Source organism: Panthera uncia (assembly GCF_023721935.1).
Source record: "Panthera uncia isolate 11264 chromosome A1 unlocalized genomic scaffold, Puncia_PCG_1.0 HiC_scaffold_17, whole genome shotgun sequence".
Lineage (NCBI taxonomy): Eukaryota > Metazoa > Chordata > Mammalia > Carnivora > Felidae > Panthera > Panthera uncia.
The window spans coordinates 7,011,726-7,026,166 of record NW_026057577.1 but is presented as its reverse complement, the minus strand read 5'-3'; the positions used below and the strand labels follow the sequence as shown (position 1 = coordinate 7,026,166).

The window sequence follows — 14,441 nt, the reverse complement described above, 5'->3', positions numbered from 1 at the left end:
GAGTGCGCTGACAGTGGGGACGTTGACCCCTGCCTGGTGAGGAGGTGGGAGGGGCAGGGTGGAGAGGGAAGAAGGGCAGGTGGAAGGGTGTGTCAGATGTGTGCCTGGTGGGACAAGGCCTTGCTGGGCTCAGGAGGGCTGAAGCCCTGGGAGCTCTTTCCTGGGGTGATGTAGCAGCAGAGGGCGCCAGCCTTGTGTCCGGAGGCAGGGAGGGTCCTGCAGCAACAAGGCACCCCATAACCCGGAGCCACTCAGGGATGGCAGGTGCCCTTGGATATTCCACTTAAAGGAGAGAAGGGAGCCCCCGTGCAGTCACTCTGTGAGGAACCACATCGATGGATGGAGGTGGGATGGGGAGCCCCCAAGAGCCAGGTGCAGACCTAGCTCGAGTCTGGGCCTCCCTACCGAGAGCCGGTGAGGTGCACTGGGTTTCGGGGAGATCCTCTGGTGTGTGTGTGGGGACAGAGTATCTGGGGGCCGAGAGGAAGGAAGGCACTCAGGAACCCCAGCGGTCTGGAGAGGTGGTGAGTTTTCTGGGGTGGGGGGGCAGTGGGGAGAGAAGCTGAGGATGATGGGCCTGCCTGCCGCACTCACCTTCCTTCCCCAGCAGGAACGAGTAGAAGCACAGGTGGTTGACGGTCAGGTAGAGCCAGCCCTGCCGGGGCACGCGACCTTTCCAGTAGCTGCAAGAGTAGTAGTTGACCAACTTCTCCCCCTCCGGCATCCCGAACTGCTTCCGCATCTTCAGCTCGGCCTCCTTGAACTTTCCGGGGTCCTCGTCTCCCTGGGGCTGCAGGTTCTTGTTCTCTTCTGCGATGATGCCCTGGAGGAGGACAAGGGAACTGACTCTTGGCCTGCCCAGGGGTTTCTGTGGCCCCAGGGAACCCAGGCAGTGGGACCCAGGACTCTCATTCATTGGCCCCAAGGCCACAAGCATGGGAGGCCCAGTGGGCAAGGCTGGGGCACACAGTTGGACAGACAGACCCCAGGCAGATGCCCTCAACTCCCTGAGCTAATAATACTTCTAGCATGGCTGGCTTGAAGTAGTGACGTTAAAAATAAACATTTCTTCTTCTTTTTTTATTTTTTGAGAGGGAGAGAGAGAGAGAGAGCGTGCGCATGTGTGCATGTGCACGGGAACAGGGAGGGGGAGAATCCCAAGCAGGCTTGGTGCTGTCAGTGCAGAGCCCGATATGGGGGCGGGGGGGGGGGGGGGGCTCAATCCCATGACCCTGGGATCATGACCTCAGCTGAAACCAAGAGTCAGACGCTCAACTGACTGAGCTACCCAGACACCCCTAAACTCCTGAATTGGTTGGCTTAAAGTTTTTTAGGGCATTTCTCTCTCCTTTTTCAAACTCTGCTTTTTTAGGGGCACCTGGATGGCTCAGTCGGTTGAGTGTCTGTCCAACTTTGGCTCAGGTCATGACCTCATGATTTGTGAGTTCAAGACTGCATTGGGCTCTGTGCTGACAGCTCAGAGCCTAGAGCCTGCTTTAGATTGTGTGTGTGTGTGTGTGTGTGTGTGTGTGTGTGCGCGCGCTGCTCCCCTACTCGTGCTCTGTCTCTCTCTCAAAAATAAACATTACAAAAAATAAAAAAAACCAACTCTGCTTTTTTATAGATGGTTCTCATATTTCATTCTTTTCATTGCTTATTTGAGGTTTCTAGCTTTGGTCCTGGTTCCCTTTTGCCACAGGTTTATGTCTTAGCTGGTTTTCAGGACGTGTTGCCTTTCTGCATTGTTCCTTTGTTTCCTATGCAGTTAACTTCTGCCCTTTGTGATTTCCTTCAAATTTCCTGATTTCTGGAGTCAGAAATGCTAACTTACTGAACTGGATGCCTGGCTCATTAGTTTCCACCTTTTCTTTTTCTTCTCATAAGATTTAAGGCTTCAGATGTTCTGTGTACTGTTTTTGCTGCAGTCCACAAATTTGGATATGCAGTAGTATTTTGACAATCATTCAGTTCTAAGTATTTTCTTTTTTAAAAAATTTCTTAAGTAGGCTCCACACCCAGTGTGAAGTCCAGTGTGGGGGCCTGAACTCACCACTCTGAGATCAAGACCTGAGCTGAGATGAAGAATCTGATGCTTAATTGGCTGAGCCCCCCAGGCACCCGAGTTCTAAATATTTTTTAATATGCGTTTCTTCTTTAACCCATGAGTCATTGAGAAATTTTGTTCTGTTTTGTTGGTTAGTTTGGGTCTGGCATGGAGGAAACATTTAATAATGTTGCTGCTTCATCATCATCAATATTCTTATTTTTAAGCTTATTTATTTACTTTTGAGAGATACAGAGATAGCATGAGTTGGGGAGGGGCAGAGAGACAGGGAGGGAGAGAGAGAATCCCAAGCAGGCTCTGCACTGCCAGCACAGAGTCCAATACAGGGCTCAAACTCACGAAGCTGAGAGATCATGATCTGAGATGAAACCAAGAGCCGGATGCTTAGCCGACAAGAGCCACCCAGGTGCCTCCATTATTAAGTTAAGCTCCACTCACAATGTAGAGCTTGAACTCACATCCCCGAGGGATCAAGAGTCGGGTGCTCTACCGACTGAGCCAGTCATTATTATTATTATTATTATTATTGTTATTATTATTATTATTGCCCAGCTTGCTCATTAGGAGAATAGAGACTTGCCTCTGCCCTCCTTGCCTTTCTTTGTGCAGCTAGAAAGGCAATGCAGGTCTTACTCTGAACCCCAAAGCACACGGGGAAGAGCCGAGGAACTATTGGTGTCATCTGCCCAGGTCTGGAAAGTTCTGGCATAAAGAAGTCACAGGGCCTGCTCAAAGCAACTATGCACCGCAAAACTTTGACTCAGTAAGAACCTCCAAGAAATCTAACTGAAGGCAAAATAACTGAACAAAAAGAAGACACACATGAGCATGCGCTTAGGTAGATGCTCCTTACAGTGTTAACTGTCCCCCTGGAAGAGGAAACAACCCAACTATCATTGCATCAGTTTTTATGCATATTCCACTAAGTATAACATATATGACCTAACCAGTCCCCTGACATAAAGCGCTCAGTACGGTACTCCATAAATGCTATGCTAGCAAGAAGTACCGCTCTCATTTTGCAGAACAGATAGCAGCTGCTTCCCCTCCTACCATAGACTGGAAGGTGCCGTTTCCAGTCTTTCTGCTGACAGTGCTGCAGAGTATGTGTTATTCTGCACGTATGACGACACCATATGGTAAATTCCAAGGAAGGGAATCACTGGGCCAGAGGGTGCACACATTTTTAAGTAGTGTTCGTTTTGTAAATGAGACATGCCTCCAACTATTCTATCACTTCCATCTTCTTCCTGTTACGGTGGCCAAGGCATTGGCCATGAGAGCTGCTCCTTTGTGGGGAATGGAAACTCCCAGCTAAGCTTGGTCAGACTCCTGCAGCTGGCCGGGAGAAGCAGGGACCTGTGTGGCAAGTTCAAATGCCCCTTTCAAGACTGAGAGAACGGGAGTGAACACTGCCTTCCATTTCTAGTAAACAGAGAGAAGACCTAACCACACTGTTTGGAGGTTAAATAAGATGATACAGGTGAACCTGCCAGCCCAGAGCAGGAGCAGGAGCCAGTGGTGGAAGTTGAACCTTACGTGTATCTTGCCCTTGACGAAGGTGGTGATATCTTCCTCATTGTCAAAGATGGACAGCGTCTGGAGTAAGTTATTTTCCAGCCATTCCCAGTGCTTTGTGATCTCTTTGCGGGAAGAACCTAGGGAAGGTTTGGTGGAGTAAAAAAGAGGAAAATCATTAAAATCACCAGGCCTTAACCATAAATTCAGAGACTAAAACAGATGACCTAATTTGCTATATCCAAAAGACTCCAATCTTCAGGCTGCTTACTCTTTTCCTACTTAAACTTTACGTACAAGGGTGCCTGGGTGGCTCAGTCAGTTAAGTGCCTGACTTTGGCTTAAGTCATGATCTTGTGGGTCGTGAGTTCGAGCCCCACATTAGGGTCTGGGCTGACAGCTCAGAGACTGAAGCCTGCTTTGGATTCTGTGTCTCCCTCTCTCTCTGCCCTTCCCCTGTCCTCACTCTGTCTCTCTCTCAAAATTAAATAAACATTAAAAAAACCACAACTTTACATACATAACAGTAGTCATGAACACGAAAAATGGTTCAGGCAGAATTGTAGAGAGTCATGTGGAACATAAAGCCTCCATTTCCTCTAACACCAAGTAAGAGTCACCACTAGCTTCCTACATGCCCTTCCAGAAATAGTCTATAGATCTGCAGGTTTGCTTAGTTGTAAAGATTTCCCTTCCAGATAAAAGGACTTGATGTGGTCTTTGATATATAGGTGACTGACCAGACAGTCAGACTTGTAAGTGCCAGCAGTTTCAGGAGCATTCAGGTGTCCACAGATGGCAGCTGGATGGAGCTTCCTGTAGGACTCCAGGTCCCTGGCCAGCTGGTCTTCTGTGGGGCAAGCCAGAGGCTCTCGCCTGCTCTCTCTGAAGCCAGAGGCACCCACCCAGGCCTTTGCCTGCAAGGTCCTCCTCACCACCCCTGTTCACACCCAAGCCCTTCTCCTCCCCCTCCTGACCCCTGCAGCTTCTGGCTAGTCCCCAGTTTCAGCCCGCCTAGGAGGTAGTCCCTTCTCTCCTCATGGAAGGGTTCTGGAGGGCACAGCAGCTCCAGTGGTAATGGAAAAACTTAGGGCAGTTTTAATGCCGCTCCTGAAGGGTGGGGCAGCTGTTTTCTCTGCCCCCTCTCCCCAACTGAAGGAACTGGGAGGGGAAGCAAAGGGATGACAGGAGTCTCTGCCTGGCTTCCCCTACCTCTTTGGGATTTTGCCTGTGCCTGGCAGGGGATTTCACTCAAGAACTGTTTTCTTTTTCTTTTCTTTTTTTAAGATTTTAAATTTGATTTATTTGGAGAAAGAGAGAGGGGCACGTGTGCAAGCAGGGAAGGGTCAGAGAGGGAGGGAGAGAGAGAATCCCAAGAGCGGGGCTCAAACTCATGAAACCGTGAGATCATGACCTGAGCTGACCAAGGGTTGGATGCTTAACTGACTGAGCCACCCAGGCGCCCCTCAGAAACCGTTTTCTGAACGAATGAACACCAGAAGAGTGACAGCCCTGCGTCCTTCTCAGCTGATCAGTTTATGGACTGTGAGTGCCCGTGGTAAGGCCCACAGATTAGGCATGGAGGGAGCCTGAGTAAAGACCCAAGTCCAATTTTTGCTGGGTGCCTGATTCTCTGCCACCCCATCCTTCCCTACCTATCAACAACCTTCCACCAGCTGAAGACTCAATCCTGACCCTGCCCTGGCCAGGCCAAGTTGGTCCCTACCATCAACTCTGTCCCAGGCATCTCGCTCACTGATTGCTCTGGGACATGTCACAACCCAGCTGGTCTTGGTTAAGGTTGATTGTTCCTTTACATTTACCCAAGGAGTTCACTACTCTAGCAATCAATACTGAGTTAAGACCCTTCCCCTCTCCCGTGGGCCAGTGTGAAGATGCCCACGTGAAGGCAATTAAACCCAGATTCATACAACTGTCAGTGAGTCACAACAGACAATCAAAATTACAGGCATAATTCCACCCACAATTTCCTTCTTCTCCCTCCGTTTTTCCTTTGGACTTCTTTTATGGCCTCCTTTCCCTGGTGCACAGAGGCCAAGGTCTTGTTGGTAGGAGAAGGGATTTCTCTTTCTCTCTCTTTTTGCCAAGAACCTGCATTTGAATTTGGAAGTTAAATTTGCAAGTGATACAGCTCTAGAGTCATTGTCTTTCATGCACACATTCCTGGCAACCTCAAACAGAAGAAATCTTGTCCACACTGTCCACTGTGTGGATCTGTCTGCACTTTGAGTATAAATATTTACCTATGTGCATTCAAAAGAATTATCAGAAGTAACTCAATCTTCCCTTAGCACTAAGTAAACACAAACTATGCCATCTTTATGTTAGGTTCAGAGAATAAAAAAGATAGCTAATTATTATTAAGTGCTACTTCTGTTTTCAGAACTTTTCATGGAATATCTTATTTTCTTTTTAGAGAACCTTGGAGACAGTACCATTATTTTTGTTTTATAGGATGGAGGTGAGGCACAGAGAGGTTAAGTGAGTTGCCCAGTGTCACACAGCTGAGATGTGACCAAACCATGGTCCTAGCCCAGGCTGACTGGTTGCTCAGACTCTACCCTTGCCCTTAGGGAGCTGCCAGTCTAGGGTGAGAGCCAGTGAGCCCTTAGTGTAAAAGTGCTGGTAAAAGTACCCCAAACATGGTGAGTCTGGAGTAGCAAGAAGGAAAAAGTGGATACCTGGGTCTGGGGAATCTGGTTTTCCATAGGAGCTGACACTGGGCGGGTTCTCAACAGAGTGCAAGGTTAGGTGGATGTGGGGGGCACACTACACATTGGCCAGGACAGGTGTGTCTGGTCTGGCTGAAGGCCAGTTGTGAGATGAGGGAAGGACAGAAATGGAGGCAGGCTGGCCCCAAAAGTCCTTTAATGGCAAGCTAAGGAGTCAGGATTCACTGGGCAGGTGTCAGCATGACCATGTCTGGTTTTGCAGAGCTGAAGGGGAAGGAGGGAGGCACAGCAGAGGTCAGGGCAGGCTTGGGGGGTGTGGTAGAAGCAGGAGTAGGTCAGTGTGTGGCCTGAGGCTAAAGACTAAGGCTCCCCAGCACCAGGCCCTGCTAGTTCCCACACTGCCACAAGCATGGCCTTCCTCTCACTGCCATGGATTGTCTCTTCCTCATCTGCTGAGAAGGAACATTGCTGAGACAAGGGAAAATCTCAAGGGCCCATTTTATTTTATTAAAAAAATTTAAAAAAAAAAATTTTTTTCTTAACATTTATTTATTTTTGAGACAGAGAGAGACAGAGCATGAACAGGGGAGGATCAGAGAGAGAGAGGGAGACACAGAATGTGAAACAGGCTTCAGGCTTTGAGCTGTCAGCACAGAGCCCAACGCGGGGCTCAAACTCATGGACCGTGAGATCATGACCTGAGCCGAAGTTGGACGCTCAAACAACTGAGCCACCCAGGTGCCCCTAAAAAATTCTTTTAAAGTATTTATTTATTTTTGAGAAAGAGAGAGAGAGAGCATGAGCAGGAGAGGGGCAGAGAGACAGGGAGATACAGAATCGGAAGCAGGCTCCAGGCTCTGAGCTGTCAGCACAGAGACTGACGTGGGGCTCCAACTCATAAACTGAGAGATCATGACCTGAGCCGAAGTTGGACGCTTAACTGACTGGGCCAACCAGGGGCCCAAAGGACCCATTTCATTTCTTTATTTTAAAGTTTTATTTATTTAAAGTTTTATTTATTTGAGAGAGAGAGAGAGAGAGAGAGAGAGAGAGTGTGTGAGTGTGTCGCACGCGCGCGTGCGGGGGAGGGGCAGACAGAGGGAAAGAGAATCCCAGTCAGGCTCTGTATCCTCAAAACACAGCCCGATTCAGGGCTCAAACCCACCAACCGTGAGATCATGACCTGAGCTGAAATCAAGAGTCAGATGCTTAACCAATTGAGCCACCCAGAGGCCTCCACAAAGGCCCATTTTAGAGTAACGTGTCTCCTTGCAGCTCAGGCACAGGACAACCTCCCTGGGTCCCACCCCATAGGAAGCCCCTCTCTCAGGCAGACTCTGGAACCAGGAGAGCAGGGGTCCCAATTCGCCCCCACCTGGCCTTGGGCAATCCCAGACTTTGAAGCCTTTGTTGATTCCTACACAGGGGAAAGGGCACCTCTATTCAGGTGCCAGGGAGGAAGATGACTTTGGAAGAAGGGGTCTCAGCTGTGAACGCTCTTATCCTTTCTCAGGCCTCCTAACCCTCACTGTGCCACAGTTTCCTCATCTTCAAAATATAGGGGAAAAAAAAAACTCACAAAAAACAAAGTTTCACCTTCTCGAGTTTTCGGGAAGTTCACATAAGTGCCTGGCCTGCTGCATGTGCTGTCTGAGTGCTGGCTGTGACCGTTAATGTATCCCAGTGACCTCAGCTGGGTTGGTACCCACTGAAAGAGGACCTCCTCCCAGACTCTAGGGAGGGCTGAGCGTGTCTCCTCCCAGGTGGATGACTACTGCCAGTCCCATTATTCACGGCAGCTACTTCTGTAAAGTCTCATGAACAATACTGACCCCAGGGGAGCTACAGGGAAGGCTAAGCTCCTGTAAACCTGTAGTCACAACATTTTCATCAACCGATCAATACATGACTTTGTTTTATGTGGCTCTCTGATTAAAGGCACCCTATTTAATATATATTAATTCCCTAACGTGGAACTCATGGCTAGCAGCTCTGTCTGTAACACATGCCTGAATGAAGCTTCTCTAACACACCTACTTTCTCTATGAGGCACATCACACTTTTTGTGCTTAGGAACCCAGCCAGCACCTTGGCATTACATTTGGGTCCACTTTATTTATTTGTATTTTATTTATTCAAACAATTTTTTATGTTTATTAATTTTTGAGAGAGAGAGACAGAGAGAGAGAGAGACAGAGCACGAGCAGGGAGGAAAAAGGAGACACAAAATCTGAAGCAGGCTCCAGGCTCCGAGCTGTCAGCACAGAGCCCAATGCGGGGCTCGAACCCACAAACTGAGATCATGACTTGAGCTGAAGTTGGACACTTCACTGACTGAGCCACCCAGGCGCCCCAATTTATTTACTTTTAAAGTTTATTTATTTTGAGCGAGAGAGCACACCCATGCAGGGGAGGGGCAGTGAGAGAGGGAGAAAGAGAGAATCCCAAGCAGGGCTTGATCCCAGGAACTGTGAGATCATGATCGGAGCAGAAAGCAAGAGTTGATGCTCAACCAAGGAGCCTCCCAGGTGCCCCAGGGGGCCATTTGAAACAAAGTCACCAACAAACAACACAAAAAAGCCCAAAGTATGGTGCTTAGACTACAGAAAAGATACTTGTTTACCGTTTGACAGCTGACACAAGAAGATAGAAAGATGGGGGTGCCCGGGTGACTCAGTCGGTTGGGTGTCCGACTTCAGCTCAGGTCATGATCTCACAGTTGATGAGTTCGAGCCCCAAGTTGGGCTCTGTGCTGACAGCTCAGAGCCTGGAGCCTACTTCAGATTCTGTGTCTCCCTCTCTCTGCCCCTTCCCCACTCATGCTCTTTCTCTCTCAAAAATGAATAAACGTTAAAAAAAAAAATTAAAAAAAAGAAAGATGGCTTGTTCTTGTTCCCCCTCAGCAGGCAACCTGTGTGTCAGGTAACTCCAATTTTTCACTGCTCCGCACATGCACGTTCCCACCAATGTCCACAATCTCAAAGCACTACAGGGCACCTGTGAACCTCTGAGCTGCCTTCCTAAGCTGGACGCAGGCCTGGGCTGTGTGGTCTGAACGAAGGGTAGCACCAGGTTCTCTGGAGGCAATATCCAGTCCAGGAATGCAGGCTGGGTCCCCTCCCTGCTGGGGGGCCCACCTTGCTCATCTAGGGCAGGCCCTGTCCAGCATCCCTTGTGATTCAAGGCACCTACCACATGCCACTGTCCAGTAGACCTGGGAGTCCTGGGTCTGGTGCAGGATTCGATAAGGGGCTACGCGGGCACTGGAGTCCAACACCACGTCCAGGGTGCCCACAAGAAGACCTGGGAGCAGGGCAGAGAGTGAGGGTGAGGGAGAGCCACACCGGCAGCCGAGCCCGGAGGCAGCCAGAACAGTAGCACTGCCCTCAATGCCATGAGGTGATGACAGGTCTGGCATCACCCTCATCCACCAAATGACTTCTTTTTCCTCAAAGGCCTTCAGCTGTATCTGATCCCTATCAAAAACTCCCCTCCCACTTCTTCCTGGAAGCTTCTGCTTATTCTCCTGACTCACAAATGCTTGCAGGCAGGGGCAGACTCAGGATTTAAGGGGCCCTTTTTATGAGCTTAAACAATTCTGGGGGGCCCTCTTTAGGAAAAATACAAAATTAGGTTTGAAAACAAGCATTTCTTTAGAATGAGAAAGGACAAGTCTCAAATTAAAAACAAAAACAATACCATGGATATCACAAAATCCAGACAAAAAGTACAATGTGTTTTATTAACTGCCAGACACATCTCTTAAGATACATTTTTGTTTTTGCCCTGACATTTTTGGCCATGTACTCTGATGGCTTTTTCAAATATAAGACAATGACTTTGTAATATCACTTTCCATTATCAACAACAGGAAGATAATGTAGTCTTTCCTCCGCCAAGTAATCACACATTTTTATTCTGGAAAGTTTAAGGAGGTTTCTTGTGGCTTCAGAAGTCATGACTGAAGAAGACATGGCAATTTTTAGAACTGTCCAATTTGGGAAAACACTGATCTAGTTGTTTCCATCTCTGAACTGAAGCATTTTAGGACATTTCAAATTTCCCTTTTCATCACATATATCCTTTATCAATGTTGCTGTTTCCCTGACAAATTAGAAGAAATGCCTTTGACCCGTGTTTGATTCACTTCTCTTTGTTAAATTGAATTATTAAGCTATCTGAAAATCTGTTCACTGTTCCTATTTGGAATTTATTTTTTCCTTTTCATGAAGTGCTGTTTTTGGTATGATCTGGAAATATTCTGTTACCATTTTCCTGTTGATGTCAGAATAATTTTATTAACTCGACTTTAACACTTTTGGGTCATATTCCATTTTTAACTATTTTTTTTCCCTCCTAAATCTTAACAAATAAAATTACTGATTACAAAAGAAGATACTCATCACCCACATCCAATTTAGGAGTCTGGAATCTCTCGCTTGTTTTATTGAAATGTTCTAAACCGTCTCTCTAAATTGCAGTTAAATTGGCATATTAAAACTTCATCAGGATTTGGAATAAACTTTTTTTTTTCCATGGTTTCTGCTGGGGTTTCTCTTTGGGTCTTGGAGATTTTATTTTAATCCTTATACTGTTGGCATATCCTTGTTTCAAGACCTGAAAGCTTTTTCATGGGCAGAACATCTCGTCACACTCAGACTCTTCAATGAGGAATCCAGGCTAGCATCTGTTTTTTTTTTTTTTTTTTTTTAATGTTTATTTATTTTTGAGAGGGAGAGAGTGAGCAGGGGAGGGGCAGAGAGAGAGAGGGACAGAGGATCTGAAGCAGGCTCTGCACTGACAGCAGAGAGCCAGACGTGGGGCTTGAACCCACAAACCATGAGATCATGACCTGAGCTGAAGTCAGATGCTTAACTGACTGAGCCACCCAGGCGCCCCAGGGCTGGCATCTGTTTTTAAAGGCCAGCCTGAACAAAACCACATCTCTAACTGTTCCTCCCTTGGAGATACAGGGTTCAGGAAGCCAGGATGTCTATGATGGCACAAGGAAGGCCATGGCAGAGGCCACAGCAGGACTCATCACACCTAGCTGAACAGGGAGCTGAAGGAGTGGTTCCGGGGGGGGGGGGGGGCAGGGGGGGGGGGGGGGGGGGAGGGCAGAGAGACAGGAGTGAAGTGGAAAGCACCTTCTGTGCCCAGGAAGGCAGAGCACAGAGGGTCCCACCCACCCTCTGAGATGATTTTTAGATGCACAGAGCACAGAATGAGTGCTGGAAGCACACTGGTGCTACACAAGGTACTGAGCACCATGTCTGGCTTTCCTAAATGGGCTTTTGAGGTTGACCACTGTTCAGACTCTCCAGAGGAGCTGCTGTCTAACATCCACTGAACATCCTAGTCTAGGACACAGGTCCAGCACTGGCTCCTGTGATTCTTGAGGCTGCTGGGAGGCAGCTTAGGCACTGAAGGGAACACAGTTTTCTTAGGAAGGCACAGTCCGGGGAGCCTGGGGTGGCTCAGTCAGTTAAGGGTCTGACTTCGGCTCAGGTCATGATGTCACAGTTCGTGAGTTTGAGCCCCGCATCAGGCTCTGTCAGCATGGAGCCTGCTTCCAATCCTCTGTTTACCTCTCTCTCTGCCCTTTCCATGCTCAAGCATGTGTGTGCGCACTCTCTCTCTCAAAATAAGTAAACATTAAGAAAAAAAAAAAAAAGAACGGTACAGTCTCTTCCACATTAGGAGGTATGGCCAGGAAAAGTGGCAGAGAAGGTTTGTGGGAAACTCCTAGCTGCATCTTGCACGACTATTCGCTGCTAATGTTTAAAATCACAATGTTTCACAAAAATTTCTGTAGATAACCGTAAGATCTGGCAACACTGGGCCTGCAGTCTGGTATGGCAACAAAGGGCCACCTGGAAGCATAGACACTGAGCCTGCCCCAGCTCTGCACTGGTAGTGCCCACACAGGCTTGGAGCATGAGGGACCTCGGACAACCTGCAGAGGGAAGGCCCAGGGCACTTTCTCTGGATCCCACATGCCACACAACTCCTGGAGGTGCCTGCCCACCATTAGCGGTGCTGCCCAGATGGACAAAGGGGCACCTTGGCTGGCTCGCCAGAACAGCCTACACTGGTAATTAGGCAAAGCCTCCATCTGCGGCTCCAGGGCACCACCAAGCAAGAAAGGTGGACAAAAAGCTGGAGGGATGGGGGCTGAGGCCAGCAGCAGCTCGGGGGGCCTCTGATCTCGCTAAAAGGGCAAATCTGGGTGGAAGGAAAGATGCAAAAGAAAACGTGTGCTTGTGTCACTTGGCGCCTCTGACGTCCTGGGGGAAACTGAGGCAGACGCAGAGGACCAGGAGATGTCGCTGACTTTCAGCTGTGAAATCTCACTCCAGGAGGCTGCACACGCCTGGGCTAAGCCCCGGGAAGCTCACGGGCACCGCGATCGGCCAGAGGCCGCTGCCAGCCTTCGCCTGACCTCCCAGGGTTGGCTGAAGTCGCCGACCAGCCTCCCAACGCCAGCCCCTTTGCCTTTTCCCCGTCCTAGGCCCGTCCTCACCGCGCGCCCCCCGCCCCCGGGCCCCGTCCCCACCTCCCGCCCCGGACACCCTCTTCGCCTCCCCGACCCCCCGCCCTCCCCTCGCGCCCCCGCCCCGGCCCGGCCCCCGCCGCCGGCGCGCCCTCCCCGCCCGGCCCGCGGTCGCGTCCATAGGCCCGGCCGCCGCGCGCCTCTCACCCGTGAGGCCGCCGCCCTTGCCGTGGCCGCGGCGCCGCTGCAGCACGAAGAAGGGGTTGGCCCGCTCCGTCACCCAAAGCGCGTTGGCCACCAGCACCTCCTCCGGGCCCAACCACATCGTGGGACCGCTCGCACCGGGCCGAGGCCGGCCAGGCGGAAGCGCCGCCGCCGTCGCCGCCGCGCCGGAGCCGAGCGGGCGGGGCGGGGCGGGGCGGGCGGGCTGACCGGGCGGCGCCCCCTGGCGGGCGCGCGGACCAGCAAACGCCGGCTCGGGGCCCGCGGGGCGCGCGCGTCTCCCCGGGCCCCGCCCCGCCCCACTGCCCCCGGCCTCCCGCCGCAGGCCGGCCTGACCCGGCCGGGTCCGCCTCCCTCTCGCCCAAGTCCCGGCACTGTAGTCTCATCTAAGGAGCGACGGCCCAGCCCCGGGGCCATGGGCTTCTGGCCAGAATGGCCGAGTGCACAGGCCCCAGGAACTGGTCGCGCAGAGAGACGGGGCCCTGGCGTTCTGTGAAAACCTGTCCAGGGTTTGTGGGGGAAATGTAAAGAAATAGCATTTGCAAATACACGTCCGGCTAATTGTGCTGTGCACCCCAAGGCATATTAACTTTGCAAAGGGCTTCTGGAAGGGGTTAGACGATTGTCACCATTTTCAGAATTCGGACGCCGGGACCTAGGACTAGGAAAACCTCCAGGAGCTGAGGACGGGTTGTCAGGGAGCCTCGAAGCTGGCAGGGTCCATAGAAATACGTGCAGTCCCCACACATGAGAGAGAGGGACCCTGGGGCTTGGTGGTCCAGGGGTTGGGACAGGGCTGGCCCTGGGACATTAGGGGTTTCTGCATAAGCATGGGTAGAGGATGTGAACCCCCTGCTTTCCCAGTGCTGGCCTGTAAGGGTCCACCCCCTCACAAACACCGGCCCTTTTGAGTGAAAGAGGGCGCTGTTAATTATGTCTGGGGCAATCCAGAAGGTCCAGGTCCAGTTTGGTTGCAGGATCATGCTGCTGGCCTGAGCCCACCCAGGAACCGGCAGGTGGGCAAGCCCATCAGGCACTTTGGGATCATCTCGGGAGGCTTTAGCTGGTTGCCAATTGGGTTTCTGTCACCGGCATTCAGAAATCTAATATGATAGAAGGAAGTAAAATAGGCAGTTTTATGGTTGACAGCCAGAGTGATCAAAAGTCTTCTGAAGTATTGCTTGAGACCTTATCAAGGTGCAGAGGCCATTTTTCTTTAAGACCTTGTAAGCTTGAACTGATAATGTGTTCTCTGGGGAGTAATCTACCCTCAGGAATTTGGAGTACTTGTTAACACCTTAGGAGGAGGTAAAGGGTTATTTTGTTCCTTCATGCCAGTGGTTCTCAAGCTTGAGCATACATCAGAATCACCTGCAAGGCTTGTTAAAACACAGATTGGTGGGCCCCACCTCAGAGTGTTTGCATTTCTTTCTTTTTTTTAAAAAATGTT

General features: G+C 50.3%; 1 protein-coding gene across 3 annotated transcripts in view; it reads right to left on the bottom strand.

Moving 5' to 3' along the window:
* Window positions 1-13,178, bottom strand: part of TBC1D9B (TBC1 domain family member 9B) — a 46,258-nt gene extending 33,080 nt beyond the window's left edge. For 2 of the 3 annotated variants that reach the window (XM_049648976.1, XM_049648974.1), the window contains exons 1-4: window positions 12,977-13,178; window positions 9,469-9,579; window positions 3,605-3,723; window positions 595-823 (exon numbers count right to left, since the gene is read on the bottom strand). In XM_049648976.1, the coding sequence (XP_049504933.1) occupies window positions 595-823; window positions 3,605-3,723; window positions 9,469-9,579; window positions 12,977-13,094 (577 nt within the window). In that variant the 5' untranslated portion in view covers window positions 13,095-13,178. The remainder of the gene's footprint in view (window positions 1-594; window positions 824-3,604; window positions 3,724-9,468; window positions 9,580-12,976) is intronic. The other variant, XM_049648975.1, reaches the window with a different exon arrangement.
* Between the last annotated feature and the right edge of the window lie 1,263 nt (window positions 13,179-14,441).